Source organism: Nestor notabilis, unplaced genomic scaffold (assembly GCF_000696875.1).
Source record: "Nestor notabilis isolate BGI_N333 unplaced genomic scaffold, ASM69687v1 scaffold29865, whole genome shotgun sequence".
Classification (NCBI taxonomy): Eukaryota; Metazoa; Chordata; class Aves; order Psittaciformes; family Psittacidae; genus Nestor; species Nestor notabilis.
This window is the reverse complement of record NW_009930245.1, coordinates 15,794-40,094: the sequence shown is the minus strand read 5'-3', so window position 1 is coordinate 40,094 and position 24,301 is coordinate 15,794. Positions and strand designations below refer to the sequence as shown.

The following is a 24,301-nucleotide window of genomic DNA, read 5'->3' as shown; positions in this document are numbered from 1 at the left end:
ACTCTCCCTGCGCGCAAGCGGGGCCGCCAGGCATTGCCGGGGCAGTGCGGTGTGGTCGCTTCTGAAGTCTGGCATCAAGGAGTTGTGACACCGGCGCTGCCGTTAAAAACAGCAACAAAAAGTCCAGCACCTGAGTGGAACCAAAACCCCAACAACCGTATCTTATTTTCTTTTTCCCCATGGCTTGTTCTGTCTTCCTCTCTGCACAGTTCACACAGAATCACAGAATCAGCTAGGTTGGAAAAGACCTTGAAGATCATTAAATCCAACCGTTACCCCAGGACTGCCAAGATCACCACTAAACCATGTCACTGAGGGCCTCATCTACATGAGTTTTGAACACTTGCAGGGACGGTGACTCCAGCACTGCCCTGGGCAGCCTGTTCCAATGCCTGAGCACCCTCTCTGTAAAATCTTCCCTAATCCAAACTTCCCCTCGTGCAGCCTGAGGCTGTTACATCTGTCTTTCTTCCACTGAGCTACACGAATGCCTTTTTAGTTAAATGTAGTATCAGGTGATGAAGGCAAATTTTTTGGTGGAGGCTGTTTTTTGAGTAACAAAAATTTCTGTGTTAAAAGCAAGGCAAACTGAGATATGCAACGTTAACAGCTTCAGTGAACGTAGACGTTAAAGTACCGAAGGTGTGATGTCTGCAGATGACCATCAGTTCTTTGCTTTTGCACCATTCAATATTCTCCACCACAAAAAGTATAACTCTGTGCCCCATGTTTCTAATGCTGTTTGGAATAATGCAGGACAGGGCAAGTCTTTTATGCCTATGCCTCAATCTTACTGCAGTGCTCTGTGGTGGAGGCAGGAGGTGTAACCACTTACAGCAGTGCTGTAAGCCCCTCACAATGCTTTGTGTCCCTTCCCCAGCTGCCTCCCAAACAAGCCCAGGGAACTGGGTTTGCTACTGAAAAGCTCCTTGGGCTTTTGAGAGAGAAACAAATGGAGGATGTCAGGTGTTTCGAGAGAGGTCAGTGATGTAGGGGAATCCTTGCAAGAGGCTATGGAAAATAACGAGGTGAAACTTCACAATCCTGAGTGGTGCTGAAAAGGCACACTGACTGAGGCTCCAGGGAGTTTTAGCTAAAACCTGTGAGATTCAGGTAGAGTGGTGATTTGGTGCTGACCTCCTGACAGGGTCAGAAAACTTGATGCTTCATTATGTGTCTCACATTACTTAAATATCCCATTTTTACTTGATTGTGCTTCATGAGCTGACAAAGAGTATTCTTGTAAATTCTTATAAAATTAGTCTTTGAACGAGTGAGGCAAGGTTTGAGAAGGTATTGCATTTCTGAAGCCTCTCATACATATGCATAGAAGGAGGTACTGCTCTTCTGGAGGTACAGACCTCTCTCTTTACTGCTGAGCCCCTCACAGTTCCCCTGATGCTGCTTATAAATTATTCTTGAGGAAACAGTGACATTTACCTTTTGTTGGCATATGTTAGCAAAGCTGTCTTTGTTTCTGCATTAGAAGGAGGAGCAGGATGGACGTTCTGCGGCCCACGCTGATAAGGATTGGGGGGCGAGTGTACAGGAAGAATGTCATTCAAGAGCAGGCCTACCAGCACGAAGAGGAGGATGATTTCTGTGCAGGTAAAGAGTGAGGCTTGAGGGGTGACTGAGGTGCTGTCAGGACATGTTACAGGTGAAAGCATTGACACAGGGGATTTAGGGAGCTCCTGGTGTCGTCTGTGATGTCTTTATGTGCACAAGGACCTGCCCATGTGGTGAAGCAAAGTGTTTGAGAGGGAGAAAAATGCTTTGTGTTGGTTCCTGATGATCCTGTTGACCAAAGAGTGGATGTAATCCCAGTTACCTAAGGTGGGTTGGGTGACTGTGCTGCTGACTGTCAGGTTGCTTGCCGGCCATGAAAGATTTCTAGTAAAAGAGGAAAACAGATTGGCTCTGTGGGTCCTCTATGCCGAGGGTGTGACAATTTCTGATTTCCAAAACACTGTACCGGAACCCTTGAACCAAAACTGTCCTCACCTTTATTTGTATTCTTCTGTGGCTTTAAATTCCTGCTTAGGTCTCTGAATGGGCTGTGGCTTCCACCCTGCCAGAAAAAAACATTTCCACTGGGTAGCTGCACAACTTCCAGCTGAGAGAAAACCTGGGCTATAACTACCACTTTCCTACACCTCCCAGCGTGGTGGATTTAGAAGCATTCATTATGTTTTCCGGAGCTGGTAGTAAGGTGAAATAAAAAGCAGTTAGCTGCAACAGGGAGGAGTCCGTTTCTTCCTTTATTTAACCTTGGGAGAAGGCGGCTGTGAGACTACTGTCCTACATAAAGTGCTGCCAAACTTTACAGAGTTTGTACAAGGTCTATTTTTTTTTTTCTGTTAGGTCCTGGTGACTGTGCAGATGAGCCCTGTGATGCCTTTGTAGTGGAAGAGACTGAGAAAGGCTTCCAGTGCAGAGTGGAGGTTCCCAGCCTGTTATACAAGTGAGCCTGTGTGTTTCTGGTTTATTTGAGTTGCCGCCAGCAGAGGAAGTGGTTGAGTGCAGAATTATTTTTTTTTGAGGTTGGGGTAACCACCGGATCTCTGAAATGTGTTACGTTATGTGGATGTGGATTTTAGCATTTGGGAAGGGAAAGTTGGCAATGCCTTTCTAGTACAGTTGTGCCATCCTTGACTCCTAGCCTTCCCTGTGACAGAGACAGCAGGTGGTGCTTTCTTGCTGGCAGGAGAGTTTTCGAGCTTCTCTTCCCTTGAACATAAAAGCATTAGGGAGGGTGGGAGAAGGGGAGGAAGAACTGGGGCCAGGAGCCTGGCAGGGGGAATTTGTGGGAGCTTTGAGAGAAAGCACACACAACTGGAACTGACTGTTGACTCCAATCTGATGTTTACTGGGATGCCTGTAGTCTTCAAAGCTTTATCTAGTTACTTTGACAGTTTCATTGGTTGAATAGTTTTACTGCAATATAGGGAAGAAAAAATGTTCTGATGTGTGTTTGGATGCTTGAGCAAAGCAAAAAGGAGAAAAAGAGCCCTTAGTTCTTCATCAGCTGGGGTAATGGGAAAAAGGGATAACCCAGCAGACAAATTAGCTTGGCAGGATGTGCTGGGCAGAGCTGTCATGGACAACTGACTTATTTTAGCTTAAGCTGGTTGTGAGCCACAGCTCAGCATTGTCCCTATGTCCTAGGCTGGTCACATGCAGCATCTTGGGAGCAACCTCTGTACCTGGACCAAGTCCTGCTCATGAAGCTGTGTGCGTTCATCTGTCTAGCATGGAGATTCCCAGTGTGGGGGAACCCAGTTGCCTGGAGCCAGCTCGGAGCCTGGTTCACCTATGGCATTGTTAATCTGCTGACTGGCCACAGTTGACGGAGCGTGGCCCAGCAACACTGTATAAGTGACTCTCTTGCACTTCTGTGCCTCAGGTACATCATCGGGAAGAAAGGGGAAACCAAGAAAAGACTAGAAACAGAGACTCGAACCTCCATCAGCATTCCCAAGCTTGGAGCGGAAGGAGAAATTGGTGAGTTTAACATGCACAGAATGAGGGTTCTCTCATCAGCTGTTGCACATACACAGTTTTAGCAGGGAGGAGGTACAGGAGGTGGGTTTTAGCAGGGAGGAGGTACGGGAGGTGTTTTTCCTTTGATTCCTGCTTGTGACATGGCACTGTGTCACTTTATGGCCCTGGGAATATCACTTCACTTTTCTCCTGAGTTTAGTTTTTTCTGTCTATAAATCCTTATAAAGCAGTGTAAGGGTTTTTTTTGGGGGAAAAAAGATCTATTTTCAAGCTATTTACGTGAGTGAGACTATTCATAAATAGTCTGGGCCTCAAATGACTGGCTTGAGAACTTTGGGCCTGAATGTGTTGGACTTTTTGTTCTGTTTTTAAAATGATACCATTTCCATTAATAATAAACTGTAATACACATCCAGAAAAAGTTACCATGTTGTGTACTTATGCACAAAATAAACTTCAGCATCTGCTTTAATACAAGCATTCAATGACGTTGCTGCCTTTCTGGTGTAGTCACTTGATCCTGATAGTGAGAGCAGGCTTTCTGGTACTGTATGTTCCTTCTCATCGCTTCCAGTGACTTAAAAAGAGAGAAAGCATTGCTCTTCATGGCTGGCCCATGCGGGTTTCTGCCTGAGTGGCTCTCTGGAGGGGCCACTACACATGCCCCAGTGATAAATGACACACTGTACAGTTACATTCATGACAGAGCTGTGAGGAAAAAGTGACCGGCGGGATCCAGCTGTGGTGCTGCACAGGAACATGGCAGTACTTTTCAACAAGTGTATCTTGAATTCTTCCTGAGAACTGTGAAGGACTATTAGGAAGGTTGAGAGATGTTGAAAACATGTAATAATAAGAAGCCAAGAAAATTTTACTCTTTGCAGTTTTTTCCTTTCAAGCTCAAGTGTTCTCTCTTTGGTTCCTTGAAGTGCATGCGCAGATGATATAGGCCGTCTTGAAGCTGAATAGATTTTCTTTTCTTTTTCACTTTGACTGCCTTTGTGAAAACTTGAAATAATGCTCTAGAAATCTGAAGAGATGATGAAATGATAGACTCTTAGTTGTTGGTTTTTTAGGCACTCAGAGCTGACTTTCTTGAGAGCAGAGGGATACTTTTGATGGCATCATCCTGTCTGTACAGAGGAAAGCACAGCCATGTCAGGCATTTTAAGTCAAGCAGGCACTCTGGCAAGATTTCTCTGTGCATAGTTTGGGGGTTTAATTCATAACGCTTCTTCAGTGAGCCTGGGGCTAACAGCTGCTGTGCAGATTTTTCTAATTCCCTCCTGGCATCTTCTGGGTGAAATGTTCCTACCTTCACAATATCCTCCAATATTGATATTTTAAAGTGCATAGATAAGTATCATGTAAAATCACAATCCATTTAATTACTCTCTATTTTGCATGAGCATTGGTGTCAGGAGTTTCACTGTAGCTTCGCAGAAACGAGACAGGTAGTGCTTTGTTTCCTTGTAGTGATTACTGGGCAGCATCGCAGCGGTGTCATCTCTGCCCGAACGCGGATTGATGTTCTCCTGGACAGCTTCCGTAAGAAGCAGCCCTTCACACACTTCCTGTCTTTGGCTCTCAACCAGCCCACCATCCAGGAGAAGTTCCTGCAGTTTAAGGAAGAAGTGTTGGAGAAATGCTCAAAGGTAAGGATCCATATTGGAATTAAAATCAAGTGGGAGCCCTTCAGTAGACTGCCCTTTAATTTACTGAGATAGCTTTTTAGCATTTACCTTGAAGGCCTTATTCTGTTCTGTTTCCTGAATGTATTTTTAGCAGGCCTTTTACCTAAGTTGGTGGTTCTTCTGCGGATTAGTTCAGTGCTGTTGCAAAATCTTACGGAAAGTGGAATGGCTTACTCTGCAAATTGTTGGTAAAATTCTTTGTTCTCCTTAGAGATTTTCCTAGGTGAGAAGATATCTAAGATTCAAAAGAGAATTGGGGTTTTTAGTTTTTAATAGGAAAGCTGCTAAATAATATAGTGGACCTTTCTATGTTATATATGATTTCTACACAATGGTGAAACCAGGTAGGAATTCACAAGTTTGCTGCTGCTTCTATTTCACTTTTCTTTTGGTTACTGACAGTAAAGGAAGATGGGTGTCATTACTGGAGCTGAGCAAGAAATGACTTGGTAGTACATGCCATCCTGCAAATCTAATCGCTTCCCTTCTTCCCCAAGAGACTTTGTGCTGACAGTCCCTCCTACTTGCTTTCAGATCACTGAGAGCAGCAGGAAATAGTTAGGCATAGGGAAGTGAGGAACAGAATGAAGTGAAAGCTGTGTATTCCCTGGTTTATTTTAGCATGCTTTTAGTTTGACAGAAGTGATATGTCAATGCACAGGCCAAGGCTGAGGGGGGGGAGTGGTATTATTAAGTTGCTGTATCCTCTCAGTCTGCTGGAAGGACATCTCTAGGCTAGAGAGAAGAGTTCCTCTTTATGGCTGCCACAGCTTAGATTGTTTACAAGCAGCAGGGTTTTGGAGGCTGATACTCTTACATTCATATCCATCACTTCTGCTTGTATCTTTCAAAGGGGAAAATACAATCTTGCAGCTACCACAGCTTAAGTTTAGTTTCTATGTCTTCATGCTGTGGGTGTGAATTGTTTGGTATCTGGGGAGATACAAGTTCTTGCTCAAGTTTTCGTGGTCACTTGTATGTCAGTTTTCTCATCTCCAAAAGCAGAACTGAGCTGGCTTTGCAGTCTTGTCTTTCCTGGCAGTTCTAAGTCCCTCTTCTCTGCCCAGCTGCCTGTTTCCATGACATCTTAGGAGCTTTCTATCACTCAGGTTTCCACCTGATGTTAAATACAGCTGAAATTGGCCAACAGATCTAGGGATTAGCAAGCAGTGCAGTGCCACGAGTACCCTTTCCTTTGGCTAGGCTTGATCATCTCTCCCAATTAGCCAGTGGCAGCTACATTTATTAATGCTTACTTTATTAGAGGAAAGCCCGGAAGACAAGGGGATGGAAACAGTCAGAGAAAATGTTGGCTGGACAGAGTGCTCGATCTTGGGCTGGAATCAGTGGTGGCCTGGCTCCCTCTGTTGGTTTCTAGTTCCAGTCCTTGTGTGGGACACGCCAAAGTTATAGAGAGAGAAATGGCTCTTTGAGGGCTGGTAACCAGCACAGGGCTCTGGTCATGGCTGTTCATGCCATTGGCCCTGGACTGAGACCACTGCTTTCAGTCTGGTGTTTCTCTTCCCCTTTATCCCCTTCTACTTGGCCTTACGGCTGTTAAAGTCCTTTCATTTGATCTCCCTTGAGACCTGGCCCTGCTCTGGTTGAAGCCTTGGTGTCCTGGACTCTGCTTATCTGATCCTCCTATAACCGTCTGCCAGCGGGTCTTGTGGGTCTCTCTTGTCCCTTCCCATGCACAGCAAACCCAGACCTGCCTGCTGCTCAGGGCAGTAACCTCAGTGTCATCCCCGATGTTTTACTGGGTTCTGGCTTCCAGGCTGCCTTGGTTGTCAAGCAAATCCTTTCAGTGTCACATCTCTGAAATGTGGCCTCTTTTATTCATCTTTGCAGCTAATGCTGTTGTTCGTGCTCTCATCCTGTGTCTTTAATCCTGCAACACACTGGCCTCACACAGGACTAACTCTTTGCAGAGCACTCAGCTTTCAGGCCTGTTTGTTTAGTTGCATCTCTGCAGACCTCCATTGGCCCAGCCTCAGCTGATGATCTTACTTGTTCTCCAGACCCCTCCTGGTCTGTCTGAGTTGCATCATTTGTTTCTTTCTCACTCTGTAGTATCAGTTGCATCCCTGACTAGTCAGGGGGGTCTGCCACCCACTTTGAAACATGTTCATAAATTTATCTTGGTGCTTTCCCCAGTGTTGTCAGTTACATTCAGAAGAAGGTGCCTGGGGAAATCCGCAAACCTTCACGTGTTATTGGTCCTACAAAGGTTCAGAAACTGAGACTTGGTCAGAGGAGTGCTGAGACCACTGCTGACCAGGCTAGTCATGTTAAGTTTTCCTCCTCTTGCCTGACCTTCTGTCTCTCTTCTGCAGTTTTTGTTCTGTGTATGGACAACACAGAGTCCTATAAGTCTCTGCTTTATGGTCTGGGATCCTGCAGCATGCATGTGCACATGGGAACACAATTCAACTTAACAATTACTTCTGCCTTTCAGTAACCTCAGGCTTGAACCGTACTTAGAACCAGGACCCAGACTTGAATCTTCCTAATACCAGTAACAGCAATATCTCCAAGAGAGTGTGGTACTTAAGACAAGTGTGCCTTTTGCAGCGGCCGAGTCATCAAGGTGCTTTTGGGAATCTCCCAAATGGTGGCAGCTGAAGCTGTCCTATAGAAAAAGACATCTGTGTGAGTGGAGGCAGAAGGTCTGGGATTGTAGTTCCTGCTCTCTGCACTGCGTGGGTGCTAGGTTCTCTGGCCTGGAAGCTGTGTGGTTGTGTTAGTACTGCTTGGTGCCCTGTGCCTCTCAGGAGGGCCTGAAATGTTCTTGGTACTGCTTACATCAACTCCAGAGTTTCCATTTTTAGTTTGAAATGTAGAATTCAAACAGCAGCAAGTATTTGGGGCTTTGCATAAGTACAGCCTAGGAATATAGGGTGTTTTATTTTTCTGCCCTTCCTTCTCCTGCTATTAGCAAAAGGGTTTGTAGATCTGTTGCTGCCTGTTAGTTCAAGGAGTATATTGCAGCCCCATATGTCTCTCAATCACTCCACCAGCCGGTAATGCCACTTTAATACCACTTTATCTCACAGCAGGGTCTGCTAGAAAGCACATCAGTAATGAAAAACAGTAATTCACAATGGTGCCTCACAGAGCAATAAGAGAGCTTATAGATTTGTCCAAAGCAATGGGATTTCTCAGGATACTTGGAGAAATCTGAATAGGTTTCAGTGACAGAAGTGGTGTGCTTCTCTTGCAATTTGCTTGTGTGAAACATTGCAGAATTAGGTAAACTTCAGTGTTTGAAGCTTGGTAATAAGGGTAAGGAAGGGAAAGGACCAGGTGTGCGTGTATGAGGATTTCTTCTGGCCTTTGAGAATTTGTGAGGGACTCTATTTCTCTCTGAAGCAGTTACCATGACAACCATTCATTTGTATTTTAAATCATAGGGTTATGTTGGTGGGCATATGCTTTCTAGTTTTTGGTTGTTTTTTTTTTTAAATGCATTTCTTTAAGACCTTTTGTAAGATAAACCTTGGCTGAAATATGGAAAACTTCAGGTGTCACTCACATTGCTGTATGGTCAGGGCTGCCAGGTCAGGCAATGAAGCAGGACTGAGAGGAGGCTCTTTTGAGGCTAATTTAATACAAATACAGAGAGGTGGCTCACCTGGGCAGGCTCATCACTGATGTGGTGCAGTGGGAGGTCCAGATGACTGGATGACCTTGGAAGTCTCTTACAGTCTTGTAGATGTCAGAGTGAGGAGAATTGAAATGTCTGAGTATGCAGGTGGAAAAGGGAAAAGGGAAAAGACTTCGCAGTAATATTGCTGTGAAAAATCACAGTTGGGTCTTTCAGAGCTGTGCAAACACAGCATTTGCAGTCTCAACAGGCTGCAGATGTAGCATGGAGAAAAAATATGATTGCTGTAATACATGGCAACCTGTAAATATCAAACATTGCTAATGAGATAATATATCTCGGAGTGGAAAGGACGGAAAATGGGAGGGTTTTCTCAGCCTGCAGCTCTTCAGTCAGTTCTGAGGAAATGCTGTTTATCTGGCTCGCTCTTTTGTTTGTGGGTCAGGGTGGGAGAGGGCATATAGCTGGCAATGCAGTATCCTGCTACTAAGAAAAAGACCTGAGAACATAAAGCTGTCTACAAACACTGGAAGTTGTGAAGACAGTAGAGAGGACACAGCCAGGAAGGAAGAGCTAAGATCAATTCTTTGCCTTGTCTCATAGAAGCGCTCAAGTGTGTTTTGGTCTATGGTTTCCCTACTACAGGGCCTTAGATTTGGAGGAATAACATGCTCAGGCTTTGCAAAGAAAGGTGAAGACTCCAGATAGAACGCTTTCTGTGTTTCTTCGAAAAGACGAGAGCAAAGGTAGAAGTCTAAGCAGCAAAAGGAAGTAAAAAAACTAATTTCTAAGACTGAGTGGAAATGAATTGTAATTTTTTTGACCATGACCAGGCAGTGTCAGAGGGAGGCATGAGCTAAAATGGACAGTCATCATATACAGATGGTATGTAAAGGGGATGTTCTTCCTGTCTTTCAGTACATCCTTAGAGAACCTGGGTTTGAACTGTAAATGTTTAGAGAGATGGTAGAGTCTGTTTTATGTGTTTGTATCTGCCAGCAAGTACCCACAAATAAGTTGCTTTCAGATTCCTCTATAGAATATGGGGACTCCCTGGTGTGACACCTCCCCTACCCTAATCTCGTGCTCTGCTTTCATTAAGGCTGGAAGCCACTGCTTGTCACAAGCCACTGTGACTTGTGCTGTGAGGAGTGCCCACCTTCCATTGCATGGGGAAGGAAACTGGTGAAAGAGGAACTTGTCCCCTAGAGGCGCTTGGAGAGCATGTCTTAGATCCCAGTGGATCTTTCTGTCCATCTCTGATGCTGAATCTCACTCCTCGCTCCTGCTTTAATGGTTGTAGGTTACCTTGAAAGGGTTCCTTAAGTATTTGGAAGATGTCCATAAAGCCCTAAAATCACAACATTGACAGGATCACATCTCTTGAGCTTGTTCTTCCTAGAGGAGGATGTGATTTTTCCTTAGCAGTAGTTATGAAAACCTATTTCTAGGCTCTGTGTTACTGTTGTCTGGCTCTGATGGCCAGGTTGCAGAGGACTGATACCACTGGACAGGGCAGCTTCCTGTAAGGCAACACAGTGGTGGCTGATAGCATATCATCATCTGGGATTTGAGTAAGTGGGTTCAAGCTTTCTTGCATCTCACTGAGCAGCATCCAGCCATGAAGGGCTGCTCAGACGCTTGCAGAAACATTGCCTGTTCCAGGGAGAGCTACATCTAACATAGCATCTATTTTATGTGTGGGAGAAGTGGGATCTGTTGGCCTGTGAAAGAGTAGGGCTGTAAGCAGGGGTTTTAGGAGCTGTCTGAAATACTAGGGAGTAAACCATGAAGATTACCTAGGTCTTGGCCTGCTCACTGTGCACTGCTCTTCCCTGCTAATCTCCCCAGCAATGGTAGTGTGGCATGTGGAGATGACACGCCATCGCTTTGTCAGCTATCAGCCCACACTCAGGTGTTGGAAAGCTCAGGGGAAAATGCTGCTTTTGGGACATGTTGATGTTTGCAGTACAAATCATGCTGAGGCAGAAAATGAGGGTAGGACTTTTGCTTTCTGACCTGCGGACTGCTCTCTCATTACTGTACATCCTCTGCACACTGTGGGGAGTGACACTGTCTGCTTGTCCATGGGAAGGATAAATTGAACTTTCTCCCAGTTTCTGTTACCCAAGCTATTGTTTTGAGATGGGCCAAATATTCTCTGGCTAAGGATGCCATTGGAGAAAAAAAGGCTGACAGAGAGGAATCATGTCCTGTCATGCATGTTAACAGCAGGATGAATTAAAGGAAGCTGCAAGGCTTTTACCACAGATAGAGGAAGGTGGGGAGAACCGAGAAGGAGCTGTCCCTCTTTCCTCTGCTCCTCATGTGCCTGACATAGTCTCTGCTTGTTTCATGCTGCTGCATAGTGCTGAGGTTTGCAACATCCTCTGCCACTACTAGCATGGTATGATTTGGGGTTTCAGCCAGCAGTAATTAGCAGCAGTGGAAGGTATGTATGTGCTCTCCCTCTTCTGGGGACCACCATGCTTTGCCAGCCTGTGACTGCTGGGGCAAAACCCAGACCTCTCTGTTTCAGGCTGTCTTGTCTCTAGTCCAGCTCATAAGCACAGCTGTAAAGAAGGATATAGAGGTTGTCATTAAACATGAAAAATACAGAGTGACATGTGGGGCATTAAACTCTGATGGGATGAGATACTGCAGTTTTTAAACATCTGAAAGGTTTTATTTCAAACTGAAGCACAACTAGAAACTTCAAAGCTGTCCAGTCAGTGGACTTTTTTCAGACAGAAAAAAAAAAAAAAGGCAAGTTAGCTTCATCTGGAGTTAAAAGTGGAGTTTATTTAATGCACTGATGGGAAATGGCCACTAAGTGGAAATAATTGTTTTAATATGGGTGTGTTAACCATCCTCGAGGTATTTTTATAAATGTCCTAGAACAAAAGAGCATGTCTCTGAAAGCTGAATGTAACCACTGCTCCACCTGGGAACGTTTCTTCCCCAGCAACAACACGTAGCTCATCTTATAAAATGAATTTAAATTTAATTCATCTCAGCAAACTATAGGGCACACGGGAACAAGAAAAATGTAATTATCAGAGCTGGTATTAGCTGTGCTTATGTTGTGAGGTGCAACCTGTGTTTAGACAGGATTTAGAGACCATTTAGAGCTTGTCACTACAGCTGGTTCCAGCTTTATTGCACAAAAAGTGAACTTAAATCAAGTTTTAAATCTGTGCTGACTTGTGTTGAGTTCACTGCTGATGGCAGCTGCTGCTTTGGCAGCTGTGGAAGTCTTCTCTCGAAGTCCCATATAAGCGAGTGCTGCTGTGCCTGGGCCCTGAGTTAGAGCCTGTCATAACGAGCTTCCAGGCTGCCGTTCAGCAGCTCTGATGAAAAGGCAGGCAGGGAGCCTGTGTGTGGTGGGGGGCTGCGCTTGCCTGCCAGCCTGAGCTCGCTTGCCTCACAAAGCCTGTGAAATTTTGTTTCTCATTTTAACTTTGAGCCACCCGACCAGTGATGCACAGGTAAAAGGTTTGGTGCCAGTGGCTTGGTACCTGCTGTCTGTAGTATTTATCTCTCTGATAGAGGAATGTCCATGTATAAGACACCTATATATGGACTGATTTGTAGGATCATGGGGTCAGCAGCAGCCTGTTCCAGAACCCTGCAAAGCTTCACCTGACTCTTGGGACACTGGTACTTCTGAACGAACAAGAGATCCAGAAAGCATGTGACCTCCTACAGCAATGCAAAGAGGACTTTGTGGAGTAAGTGATAAAAAAGGCATGTCATCACCAAGTACTTGAGTGGGGGAAAAGCAGCAAGTTGTCTTTGACAAGGGACAGCAAAGAGAAAAGCATCTCAATAGCCTATTCTCAGCTCTAGAAGTCTAGAAAAAGGCTAAAATACTTCAAATTGGAGCAGCAGAAATCACCAAGCAGTCACAAAGAGTTTAACAGCATCTTGCAGCTCAGCTCAACCCTCAGCTGAAAACCTGCTCTTTGCATTTCTTTTTCTCACATGCTTCCCTGTTATTTTTGTCTGAGCAATTTTTGCTGTTGTCCTCTGCCTGCTGCAGAGGGAGGGACGAGCTCCATTACCTTTGTGTCTTACCCACAGTGGGCTCTGGCATGCTCCTTCCCTCCTGCCTCTGAGCAGATGCTGGGGTGCCCTTGACATGCATTTCTTAATGCAGGGAGCTGTGTGCAGGGTAGCCAGCATAAGCCATGTGAGTAATCAGTCTGAAACGTTCAGTGCTGCTCCAGGACTGGGGCTTCCTCAAAGCCTGTTAACACTGAGCTGCCCATGTTAGGGCTTTAACTGTAAATGTGGTTGAATGACACTGTAATTAGCTTATCTCTGTTCAGCTTAGAAATTGGAGATGGCCTGAGGGACTGGTTTATTTATTTATTTCTGCAACACCTTTGCACATAGAGCACAGATCCTTGCTATTTATTTATTTATTGCCTCGGTGCACAAAGAATTAGCCATGCTGTGCCAGCTAGTATCAGTGGGAATTAATGCATGGCCAAAATTCATACCTCTGCCTTTAAAATGACGGCTCCAGTTGTTCAGCTGTTGAAGAGAATTGCAAGTGTGTTTCCAGGGGAAGACTCTGCTCACAGTTCTTGGAAGACACCAGCTTCCTCGTAAGTGGGTTGAACTGAGGCAGAGAAAATCTTTATTCTCCATTCTCTTCAGTGGAGGGGGAATCAACACTTGAATGTAACCCTTAGGTTATTTCCCCTGCCACACTCAAATAAATATACTTTGAAAATTAGTTTAGGCTCCCTTCCTCCCACATAAACCTTCATTAGCATTTATTTACTTTTCTAGATGCAGGCAGCACTATGTGAACACAAATGTGCACTTTTTGACACTTTGTAGAATACGTGGCCTTTAGTGCTCTGGATGTGATGTGCAGGATAGTACACTTGTGCTCTTTTCCTCCCAGTACACATACTGGAAGGAGAAATCACAATCTCCTTATTCCACGAGGGAAGCTTTGCAGAGAATCTCAAAGGCAGTCTCTTGGGCAAGTTGAACAGAAATGAGCAAGGTTAGAGCAAAGTCATGCTCACATTGTTAACTCCTTTTTATTACTTCTGCCTGCCCAGACACTCCCTGTACTGAGACCTCAGCATTAGAGACGGTGACACTTACTTACAGGGAGCTTTCACTGCAGCGCCCTACCTCCCTGTGATGTTCTTGTGGTAAAGGCAGGGAGGCAGCATGTTTGGAAGCAAGATACACGTCACAGTGTGTTTGCAGGTGTGGGAGTGCATATTATATCCTGCACACATTTTCAGTTTTGCCGTTCTGCAAGAGTAGCTGGAGCTCTATTTACTTCCAGCATTTCTAAGTGGATGTTGAAATGTACTTAAAACTGCATTCTGTATTGAGTACATTTTCCAGTGAAAATCAACAAGCTGGAGACTTTGTGTCACTAGCACAATCGCTGTCTTCACAGGGAAGGCAGGAGCTTCTCTGGAATGAGAACTTGTACCATTTAACTGCTGATGTAATGCGAATGTAAATGGAGATATCTGCATTGAGATGGCCTGTGAACACTGACAAGTTGACTTAATGTGTGTCTAAAACACTGAATGTATGAATTCAAGTGTTTTTACAGTATTTCTTGAGATGGTGAGACAATAGCACCTGTAGCCTTTCAAGCTTTAGAAATTAGGGTGTCTTTTTTGTGTGTTTTGGGTTTGGGTTTGTTTTTTTTTTTCAGTGTAAACAACCTGAAAGATACGGAGAAGAGAAGAACTCCTTGATGGAGTTCACTGCCGCATGGGGTCTGTAGAACATTTAAGTCCCACTTAACCTCAAATTTGTTTAACTATAGCAAAAAATGTATTTTATATCTTTTCCCCAGTAAAACCAAATACTTGGTGTGTGCATTGTATTTCAAAAGCAGGTGTGATGTTTTGGTTTTTAACATCAGGGATTTGTTGCATTTTAGCCAAATTGCTGGAGGCAAGCCCCTGACCGTGGAAGTGGTAGGAGTGGAGTACATGAACGATGACCCTGCCATGACAGACGTCCTTTATGCCAAAGTCCATATGAAGGATGGGTCGGACAGGTGAGTTCCCCATGCTCTTTTCTTTCATTCCTCCTTCTTGGGTTAGTAGTCAGGAAGATGAAGTCATTCTTGCTTCCTAAAGTGGTTAAGGCAGTGATGTGTTTGCTCTTTAAATCAGTCACTGGTGGTACAGCTGAAAGATGTCATTTGTTTCTGTAGCAGTCTGTCAGATTGAATAATGGTGTCATGGCTCATGCGGTGATAAGATGGCCAAGGAGATACTCCCGAGATGACTTAGAAGGCAGGACAGCTTGGCCTCTGCTGTTTAGTTCCCAGCCTGCAGTCCAGATTAATCTGGACAGCCTGGTGTCCAGCAGCACTTAATTATCCTTAAAACCCAGTTACACCAGAAGGTCGTCAGAAAAGCATGACTTGGTTACAGAGTTGATTTTTGTGTCTGTAAGCAGCCTGGAATGGGCACTGGGTGTAAAATCTGTCCTCTGAGCTACTGCTGTAAAATCTTGATGCCTGGTTGGTGTCAGTCATGTGTTTATGCTGTTTGCCACTCTGGCTGATGGTTTTAGCCCTACAAACAGCCATGCCCGGGATGTGGCGGTATCTAAACAACCTTCTTCAATCTCATTTTTGACACGTATGTCACCAGTGACAGCGCCATCTTTTCTCCTATTGCTCTCTGGAAGACTGGGGAAACATGAGCTGTTGTATTCTATGCTGCCGGCTGTGAGGTGGGTGAAAAAGAGTGTAGAGAAGTAGCCAAAAGAGCTTTACTCTTCTCTCTCTGAGCCTTAGCCTTCTCTTTTTTTCTGGCAGTGCTGCCCTTTTGTTCTTGTTGCTTGAAGACAGCAGGAGCTAGCAGAGGAGCACAGAGCAGTGCAGCTGGAGGAGGGAGGCTGTGAGCAGGGACTGGCTCAGGGAAAAATGGACATGTTCTGGCATCTCCTTTCCCTGAGGGCTAAGGAGACAAAGGGGGGGGCCCTGCTTAAAACTGCACTTTGGAGTCTGTGTTGAAGTAAGAGATGGGAAGTGGGATAAGGAAATGGGTGGGAAAATGAAAATGTAAGAATTGCTGGGAGGCAGTAGGAATTTAAATCTTTTCCTCTTCTCCGGTCTTCCACTTTGAAGTCTGTCCTACCCTGAAAGAGGTGAGATAAAACAAATGGGGTGGGTGGAGAACCAGGACAAGCTCGAGAGCAGCCAAGATACAGAAGTGCAGGGAGAAAGCAGGAGCACTCAGAAAGATGAGCCAGAGGCAGACACTGGATGACCCACATGCCCCTCAGTGGATGTGTTATAGAAAGCATCCTAAGTGTCAGGTCTGAGAGCTGAGGTATGGGCCTCTTTTCTCATGAGTCACCATGCTCCAGATAGTCTGAGCTGCAGTGCTTGTGAGTCTGCTTGCAACTGAAAATGATACGTATGACCCGAGGAGCTGGTAGAGAAATCCTGTAGAGCGTAAGTAGGGCCTAAAGTGGACAGTGATGTCTGCTGGTGTCTGGGGACACCTTGAATTGTTGGCACTAGCACTGTCGTCTTTTTTTCAGGTGCCAGCTGTATCTGTTTTGCTGAGACTCCATTTAGCCATAATGCGAAGAGAAAATGCTGATACGCATTAGGGGTGGCAGAGGTGCTTTTGGCAGGGGAGAGAAATGAGATCTTTAAATCCATCTTGCCTTGAAACTGAAAACTACCCTCTCACCACCACAAAAGGGCTGATATGTCCTCTGTCCTTCACAGAGATCTGTTAACTGAGGTTTTGACCAAATCCAGATCTGTTTTGCATGGCACCTGCAAGCTGCTAGACTTCTCTTCTGCAACACCATTTTTGCTCTGAGCAGTGTGCTCAGAGAGGGACAAGTGATTTTAAGTTTTTATCTTTGGCCCAGGCCCCTACCACCATCATCTGCAAATTAATTCATCTGGCACTTCTCCCCTAACATATTTCCTTAACTGTTATCGAGCATCCAGTAAGCATTTAGCTTTGCAGAGGGAAAAGAAGATATTTTTCTGTTGCTGGAGAGCAGTGTAAGGTTCTTTTGCTTCCTTTGGGGTTCCAGCAGACAGTGTTAGACAAACGTTGACTATAAAGAGAGGACAAATGGTGATCCCTCCAGAAAATTCTGCTTTGTTTTCTGGCCTTCTAGATGTATCATTGATGAGCAGCTCCATGCTCCTCTTGCCTGCTAAAACCTGCTGTGCTTTACGCAGGGAAATGGGGAAAGTAGGTAGAAAGCATTGATTCTCAGATGCAAGACCAATACCAGAAGAGAACAGCAGCCACCTGGCTTGCTGTGCTGGCTCAGACTGCTGTGATCTGCATTTAAGAGAGGTGTGTGCCTTCCTGTCTCATACAAGGCATCTTGCTAGCTCTGTGTAGTTCCTGGCATGGCTGAGGGGTGGAGTTCCTTCCTGATCTTTGGATGATCTTGATCAGCTTAAGCTGTAAAGCAGGAGATTTGATTTACCCTGACTTAGCTTGCATAACTGCAGACAGAATTAGGGATTGGCGAGCCCTTCTGCACATATAGTGGCTTAGACTGAGAGAGGGATCATGCTCTGATGCCTCCCACGTGGCAAATAATTTCCATTATAATTCATTCTAATTTGTTTTATTTCCTTGATTAACTTTATAACATAATAAAGCACCATTTTCACTTGAGCTATTCTCTGTTAATTTGTTTTAGTATAGTCTGTAATGATATTCATTTAATCTTTGTCATTGCTAATTGTAAAAATCACTGAAGGAAAGCCAGAAAATGGTAGAAAACCATGACAATTGGTAGTTTGAGTCTTGAAATTGTCACATGGGGGCTGGCAGCCTGTGAGGGGCAGTACAAAACTGGTGGTGGGGAGGGACCTGGCTTCCAGAGCGTGGCAGCCCCAGGCTCTGGGGGCCAGCGTCAGAGAGGCCACGCTCTGCCTCTCCTACTGCAGCTGAGATGCCAAAGTGGTCGGACCTGGTGGAGCAAGGAAGCTATATCATCCCTTGGACCCTTGGACGTGGTGAGAGAAGCCCAAATTCTGCATAGAGTAATACCTTCTTGCCTTGTTTTGGGGGATGGGAAGCTCTTGTTCTAGCACATCCTTGCTGCTTTTGGAAAGGCTGAGGCACTGCAGAAATTTTGTTGGGGACAGCAACAGCCTGGAAATTCCTTCAGCTTTTTAAACGTAGGACACAAATGCATTGCTCTGATAACCTGCCTGTTCCTGGTGCCTATCCTAGAACAGGTTTACCTGCAGATCCTGGCAGCCACAGGCACTTTCATCCCTGACCAGGGACAGACAAGTAGGTGGCAATAAGTCCTGTGATTCTGCTTGCTCAGTAGCTCCAAAGCTGGAGCATTCACCACGATGTGCTGTTTGGGTTTGTGCCTTCTGTCACCACGTTCTGAACTCTCCCAGAAATTAAGCCCAGTGACTGGGTTGCTTATTTGGGACAGAGAATGTCCAAGCTCCAGCCCAGTGCACTGTACAGGTCACAGTCCTCCAGGAGTTAAGATGCCTAAGCCGCCCCCAGGGGTCTGCAGATTTTAGCATTTGTAAGGGTAGGTATATTGTGTTTCCTGGCAGTGGGAAGATGCACCTTTCAAGTCCAAATAACATCTGTCACTGTGAACAAGCTCTCTGCTGTGCTGAATCTTCCCTTCTTCCTGGAATATGTGCAGCAGAAGTGATCACTGAGGAAGCTTTGCAAAGCAGCCAGAACTTTCTGCGTTAGAACTGAATCCTTGATGGCTCTGTTCGCTTTCCATCAGAGACTAGCTCCCTTTCCCCATGTGTGTGGAGACTTCATTTCACACATGCTGCCCTCCCTGGCTGAAAAGTGAAAATCTGATGACTCAAGGGTTTCTCCTTGGTTTACGTGGCTCTGTTCTTTCTCTTTTTGCGTTCCCAGATTGCAGATGATTGCTGATCAACTGGTGAAGCGGTTTGTGGCCTCCGGCTTGATGCTTAAAGAGTGGGATAGGGTGAAACTGCATGCTACAGTCATGAACACTCTCTTTAGGAAAGATCCAAGTGGTGGGTATCCCTCATCCTTACTGATAAATGCATTTAAAGTAGTCCCGCTGGTCAGGAAATGCTTTTGTTGGCTTTTATGTTCGCTTTTTTAATTTTATGATTTTTCTTAATCTCAAGAATACGTACAAGGCTGTGGGGCGGTGTCAGTAGATAAAACCCACAGGAAAATGAAAAAGCAGTCTGCAGAGCTGGAGAAGGCAGGCATGCTTTGAGCATTTTCTGGATCTTTGTCATAGCTTTGAAAACCCTGTTGCCTAGTAGCCCCCATAAGATCTGGGCCAGAGAGGAATGCATTCAAGTACCATGCAAGGTTTTGGGCTCTCTTGCCCCGATATTAAACTGACATTCAGTAACAACTCAATGTGCTATGCTGACCTTTAAACAAGAAAAAAATGTGATCCTCTTTGGTCAAGTTAAAGATTGCCCATTGGTTTAGGAATGTGATTTCAGTGTCCTTCTTGTTAAATCAGGTTCAAGTGGTTATGAGGCTGAATATGAGCTATTTTTGAGTGTGTAGTGTCTGCTGTCTCTGCCAAAAGATTGTCTGCTCTAGCAGTCTGTAGCATCGTTCTTACCACATTACTTTGTACAGCAGCCTCAGATGCATTGCATTTGGGGAGGGGCGGTATATTACAGCCTTGTTCTCCATGTGTAAACATGCATGTGCTCTGGCAGTGGTGTGCAGTTTGCAAGCCTTAATAGCATTGCACTAAAGCTTTTTATAGCTTTCTCTGGTGCAGTGACCTCTGCAATGTCACTAGGCTATGTCAAGTATTCTCTAGTTTCTGACTCAAGTATGGACAGTGATAAGAGCAGATGGTTTGTTAAACCGGTTATGGTTTTCTGGGCACCCAGTAGCCGACTTTGGGGATGACTGCTACTGAAGTCAGATAAGCATATTCAGGTAGTAAAAAGCCTGAAAGATGAGATGAGGCTTAGCTCTCATATTGAGCCCTAAAAGCTGATGATGAGCCCAAAGTGCTGATGTGGCTCTCTGTTAGGGGAGGCACATGGGCAGCTGCATCTGGCATTATGAATCTGTATTCTGAACAACCCCATGAGGCACGTGAAGCATTCAGGCACAATGGTGAGAACATTACACAGATAGCCACAGAAGTCGCTTTATATTCAATGCAGGATTTGAATAGCATGCTAGATGTGAGTGAACTTCATAGTTAATGCTGGAGATAAAAAAGAAATACTGCGTATATTCACTGATTGAGGCAGAGGTCCTGTGGAAAGAAAAAATGATGTACTTAGGGATTATATAAAAATCCAGACATGCTCTGGGGAAATGGATCTAAGACGTAGGCATTTGGCAGTTGCTATAGGCCTAGGTTGCTATTCTTAATGTCTTGTGTGGCTGCGTGCCCACCCTGCAGAAGCACACACACCACATGTATGTGCTTCCCAGAGCAAGCAGGCAGCAGAGGTTTGTATAGGTGCTGTCCATGTTGCACCTGGCATTCTGCTTGACTGCTCAGTCTGGTATTTGGTGCTGTTCCAGGTGATGCAAGCACTCACAGTGCTGACTCTCACCCTGGCAGGATGTGGGATTAAAATCAGCCAGAGAGAAGCAGATGTGTTGTACTGAACCATCAGCCCTACAGAATCACCCTAGCAGTAGCTGTGATTTAGGGTCTTTCCTCCAGGTAACATGGGTGATCTCCACAAAGGTACCAGTTCCTGTGTATTCAGCCTTGTTCTCTTTAAAATCAAAGTGGAAGTGTTTTTTCGCACTAAGAACTGGGCAAAGATGGTTTATTAGCTGGCAGCTGACTTTGGGGAGGGAGAGAGTGGGGTGTGAAGTACAGCACACACAGTTCTCCCATCTGAGGCTCATTCTGGTGGTTGCTTTTCTCTTTACAGCTGAAGAGCGAAACAATACAATGACTGGTAAATCATCTTTCAAGGAGCGGGAGTCATTTAATGGCCGAAATATCCTCAAGGTCAGTATGAAACAATTAAGGAAATCGAGCCAGCTGTGGATATTGTATAGCCAAAAGAGGTTGAAACACCTCTTCAAGACTGCTTTTGTCTTAGGTTTATGGGATCTCCCTGGGGGGAGAAATCTGTTTAGAAAATAAACCATCCAGATCACTCCTAATTGGGAGCATTACAGTATTTAACAGGAGTGTTCTTAAAGCTGGTGAGGCTCAGATCAGGAGTATGTAACACGAATGCTAAGTGGGTGTTCGTGTTGTGGTTTACTTCGCTCGTGTTTTACCCTGGAGACTCAGGCTCATGTCAATTCTCAGCCCACCAGAAAGGAGAACTTTGTTGCTCTTGTTCTACTCATATATATTTATGAAACTAAAACCAACTGCCATTTCACTTACTCTGTGGGTTTGGATTTTGTTGTGTTTTTTTTTTTTAAATCTCCACTATCGATTTGCATGGGTTTGCTCCAGAAAAACAGCAGATAGCAGTAGGGAGTCACAGCAGCTTTGCCAGTGATCAGAGGTGGGTCAGGCTCAAAGGGGAGCATCCTGCAACCTACCAGCCTTTGCCAGCCAGGACTGAGACTGCAGGCAGCCTCTGCCGCTCATCCAGATGGCACTGGCAGACTGATGCTGTGGTGCTTGGCCCCTGCAAGAGTCCAAAGAGTAGAGAAGCACAGTGGAGTAGAAAATGGAAAGCAACGTTGGGTTGTAAGCAGATTTGCAATCCTCATTGTGCGAGGGGATTTGTTGCAGACAGCTGTGTTAAGAGGGAGGCAGGACAATGCATGAATACATTTGGGAACCAATAGAAGATATTCTGGCAACAAAAAGGCATGAGAGAGGATGCAGCCTGAGTGGGAGTTGGACAACCCAGAAGGACTTTAGGGCACCAGCGGAGGGAAAAGGTGTGCTTTATTTGTGTTTACAGTTTTGCTGTATAATGTATTAGGCACTGAATGCATGGGGATACAAAGGCAGGGAGTGGAACTGATTGATCTCCTCTGTGCAGAGGACAAACAAAGGGACAAAATTAGGTTAAGCTCTCATTGTCCTTAAACGGTCTGTGCAAGCAGTGTCATGACTCAGCGTCGCCACATGTTGAGTATTCAGTGTAAGACTGCAGTATTGCAAACCGAAGCGGGACAGCCACAGATGTGGTCCCTTTCTTAATGTGTTCTGTAAGTTTTGATTAGCTCCCGGTGTCAGAAAGCTGGGTCCAGAAGGGAAGGGTGTATGTCAGGAGCCCAGAGTGCCTGCAGGGTCTCAGCTTTCAAGGCTTACTTTCACATTTAGCTTGGCCCTTCGGTTCTTTCTCTTTCTTTTGTTAAACTTGTCCTCAGACTTGAGAGACGCATAAGATCAAACTGTCGGACTTTCTTAATGCTTCTCATCCGAACCCGTTTATGACTGGGAAGGCATTAATGGTGCTCCCTCTACTGGTCACACCGTTTGTGGGCTGCACTGCGGGGTCTGAGCACCTGTGGGTCTTGTAGCATGTAGCGCTTAGAAATGCAGCTACCCTGCCTCAGATGGCTACTTCTTGTTCTCGACGCTCCCTGAAATATGAGCCAATGCGTTTTTAAAGCTCCTAATTGATTTTGTACTGATGTAGCCAAAAGGCTGTTTAGACTGTTGATAATTACTTCAAAGCATGTCTTGCCGCAAGAAATGTCATCCTTCTCCCCCACCTCCATTACATTTCCTAACCTGCTCGCTTCATATTTCCCTTTGGTCTCCCACGTGCCTGCAGCAGAACGCCCGTTGGCATTAATTAATTACATGAGTCATAAATAGCTCCAGGCGTCTTACCGGAGGAGCCCAGCCTCAGCCAGCCACTGATGCATTCTAGTATGACCTTGCAAGGATGCGCCAGTTCCCTCCCAGCCCCCTTTTATATACATTATTTATCTTCAGCTCATGGAAGCTGCCCTCTCGCAAAGTGGCTTCATTAACTTTTGCAATAGGATCTAAATGATGGGCTGTTAATGAATATGGCTGCGGTTAGGCTGCAGGCACCATCCCCTTATAGGTAGAGCCATGTGCCATGCCTGTGTTTCCAGGCAGAGGGACTTTGTGATAGCTGTGTTGAGTGGCTGTGATCCCACTTGGAAAGCCCACAAAGCACAGCTACTGGTAGGACGGCATCAAATTGGAAAACTTGGATTTTGTAGCTCTCATTCCCATTTTGCAGCTACAACCAGCACTGTTGGGCCGAAGGCTTTGCCTAGAGGAGAGCAGGACCTGAGCTATCAGAGCACGGACCACAATGGAGAAGCCTTGGTTCTGCTGTTCCAGTCTGAGGCTCCCCATGGTCAGAGCTGGTGTATGTGTGTGCAGATGCGCTGGCAGCACATGTTTGCTGATAGCATGCCTGCGTTACCCGAAGCTCCAGCTGGTATTTTGCTTTCAGCTGAACTAATCAGAATTTTATTTAATAATCCTTTGTTCTACCCATTCTGCAGAGTTAAATGTACACTCCTCTTTGAGCTAATAAATGGCTGTGCAGACCAGTATTTTCCCACACTGCTCAGAAAATAGATCCTGTAGGTTGAGTTGCATTATAGATTTTAAATTACTTCTGTCTTGAAGAATATCTATGAGAAAGGCTCCCTGGCCTAGCTGGTGCTGAAAGCCCAAGGGAGTGTGTGACCCAGCAGCTGAGTGATTTGTGTCTTAAAGTGCTAGACGCTTTAGATTTGTGCTTGTCTAGTCTAGTCTCAAGAAGCTGGGTATGCTTTATGCATCCCATCATATGGAGCACTATATATTTCTTCTAGGGTGGCCAGTGACTGGCTGATTGTCTCCTTTGAACATCTGAGTCACGAACAGAAATCTTGCCCTGGTTGAGAGAAAGTGGCTCATCTCTTGGAGAGTGGAGGGAAGGGGCAGCCATTCACAGCTGAAAGATAGTGGCAGCTCCTTCCCATGAGAGCAGGGTGAGCTGGGCAGGCAGCTGGGCCTCAGGGAGATGCTGGTTTGGCAGCTCTTCTGCCTTGCCTTCTCCTGTGTCCCAGGCAGTGGCTGCGTGCCCTGCGCCGCAGCTGGCTGAGCGGCACAGCGCTGGCACAGAGGTGGCTGGGGCAGCTGCCTCCATCTCCGGAGATGAAGCTTGGCTGCCTCCGGGCTTTTATTTATTTTGCTTAGTGAAAAAACTAAAGCTGCAGTGAATAAGTAAAAATGCAAAAAATGCAAAGGTACCGCCTGGCCCACATTTGCTATTGTACTTTAAAAGGCAGGAAGGGCTTGCTGTAGGAAGAAAACCACCTGGACTCTCATTGGGTTAAAATGGAATGATTTTTGACTTGAGGTCTGTGGAGTAAGAGTGGCTTTTGCCACAGTCAAACAAGAAGGAAGCAGATTTTGAGTACAGAAGAAGATGAACCCTGCTGCTTAGCACAGATCTGTGCATTAACAGCTTACAAGATTAAATATTGAGGGAACAGCTACTGAGGCACAACAGCAGAAAGCTGCACAACTTATGTCTTAGGGCATTAGGGGAGACTTTAAACTAGGCTGCAAGACT

General features: G+C 45.4%; 1 protein-coding gene across 1 annotated transcript in view; it reads left to right on the top strand.

Annotated features, from left to right (window-relative positions):
* The first annotated feature begins 1,493 nt into the window (after positions 1-1,493).
* ASCC1 (activating signal cointegrator 1 complex subunit 1) overlaps positions 1,494-24,301 on the top strand; it is a 35,235-nt gene continuing 12,427 nt past the window's right edge. Inside the window, exons 1-8 of the mRNA XM_010015320.1 lie at positions 1,494-1,608; positions 2,365-2,464; positions 3,407-3,504; positions 4,981-5,159; positions 12,400-12,536; positions 14,738-14,857; positions 18,711-18,835; positions 20,705-20,784. Of these exons, the coding sequence (XP_010013622.1) occupies positions 1,500-1,608; positions 2,365-2,464; positions 3,407-3,504; positions 4,981-5,159; positions 12,400-12,536; positions 14,738-14,857; positions 18,711-18,835; positions 20,705-20,784 (948 nt within the window). The 5' untranslated portion in view covers positions 1,494-1,499. The remainder of the gene's footprint in view (positions 1,609-2,364; positions 2,465-3,406; positions 3,505-4,980; positions 5,160-12,399; positions 12,537-14,737; positions 14,858-18,710; positions 18,836-20,704; positions 20,785-24,301) is intronic.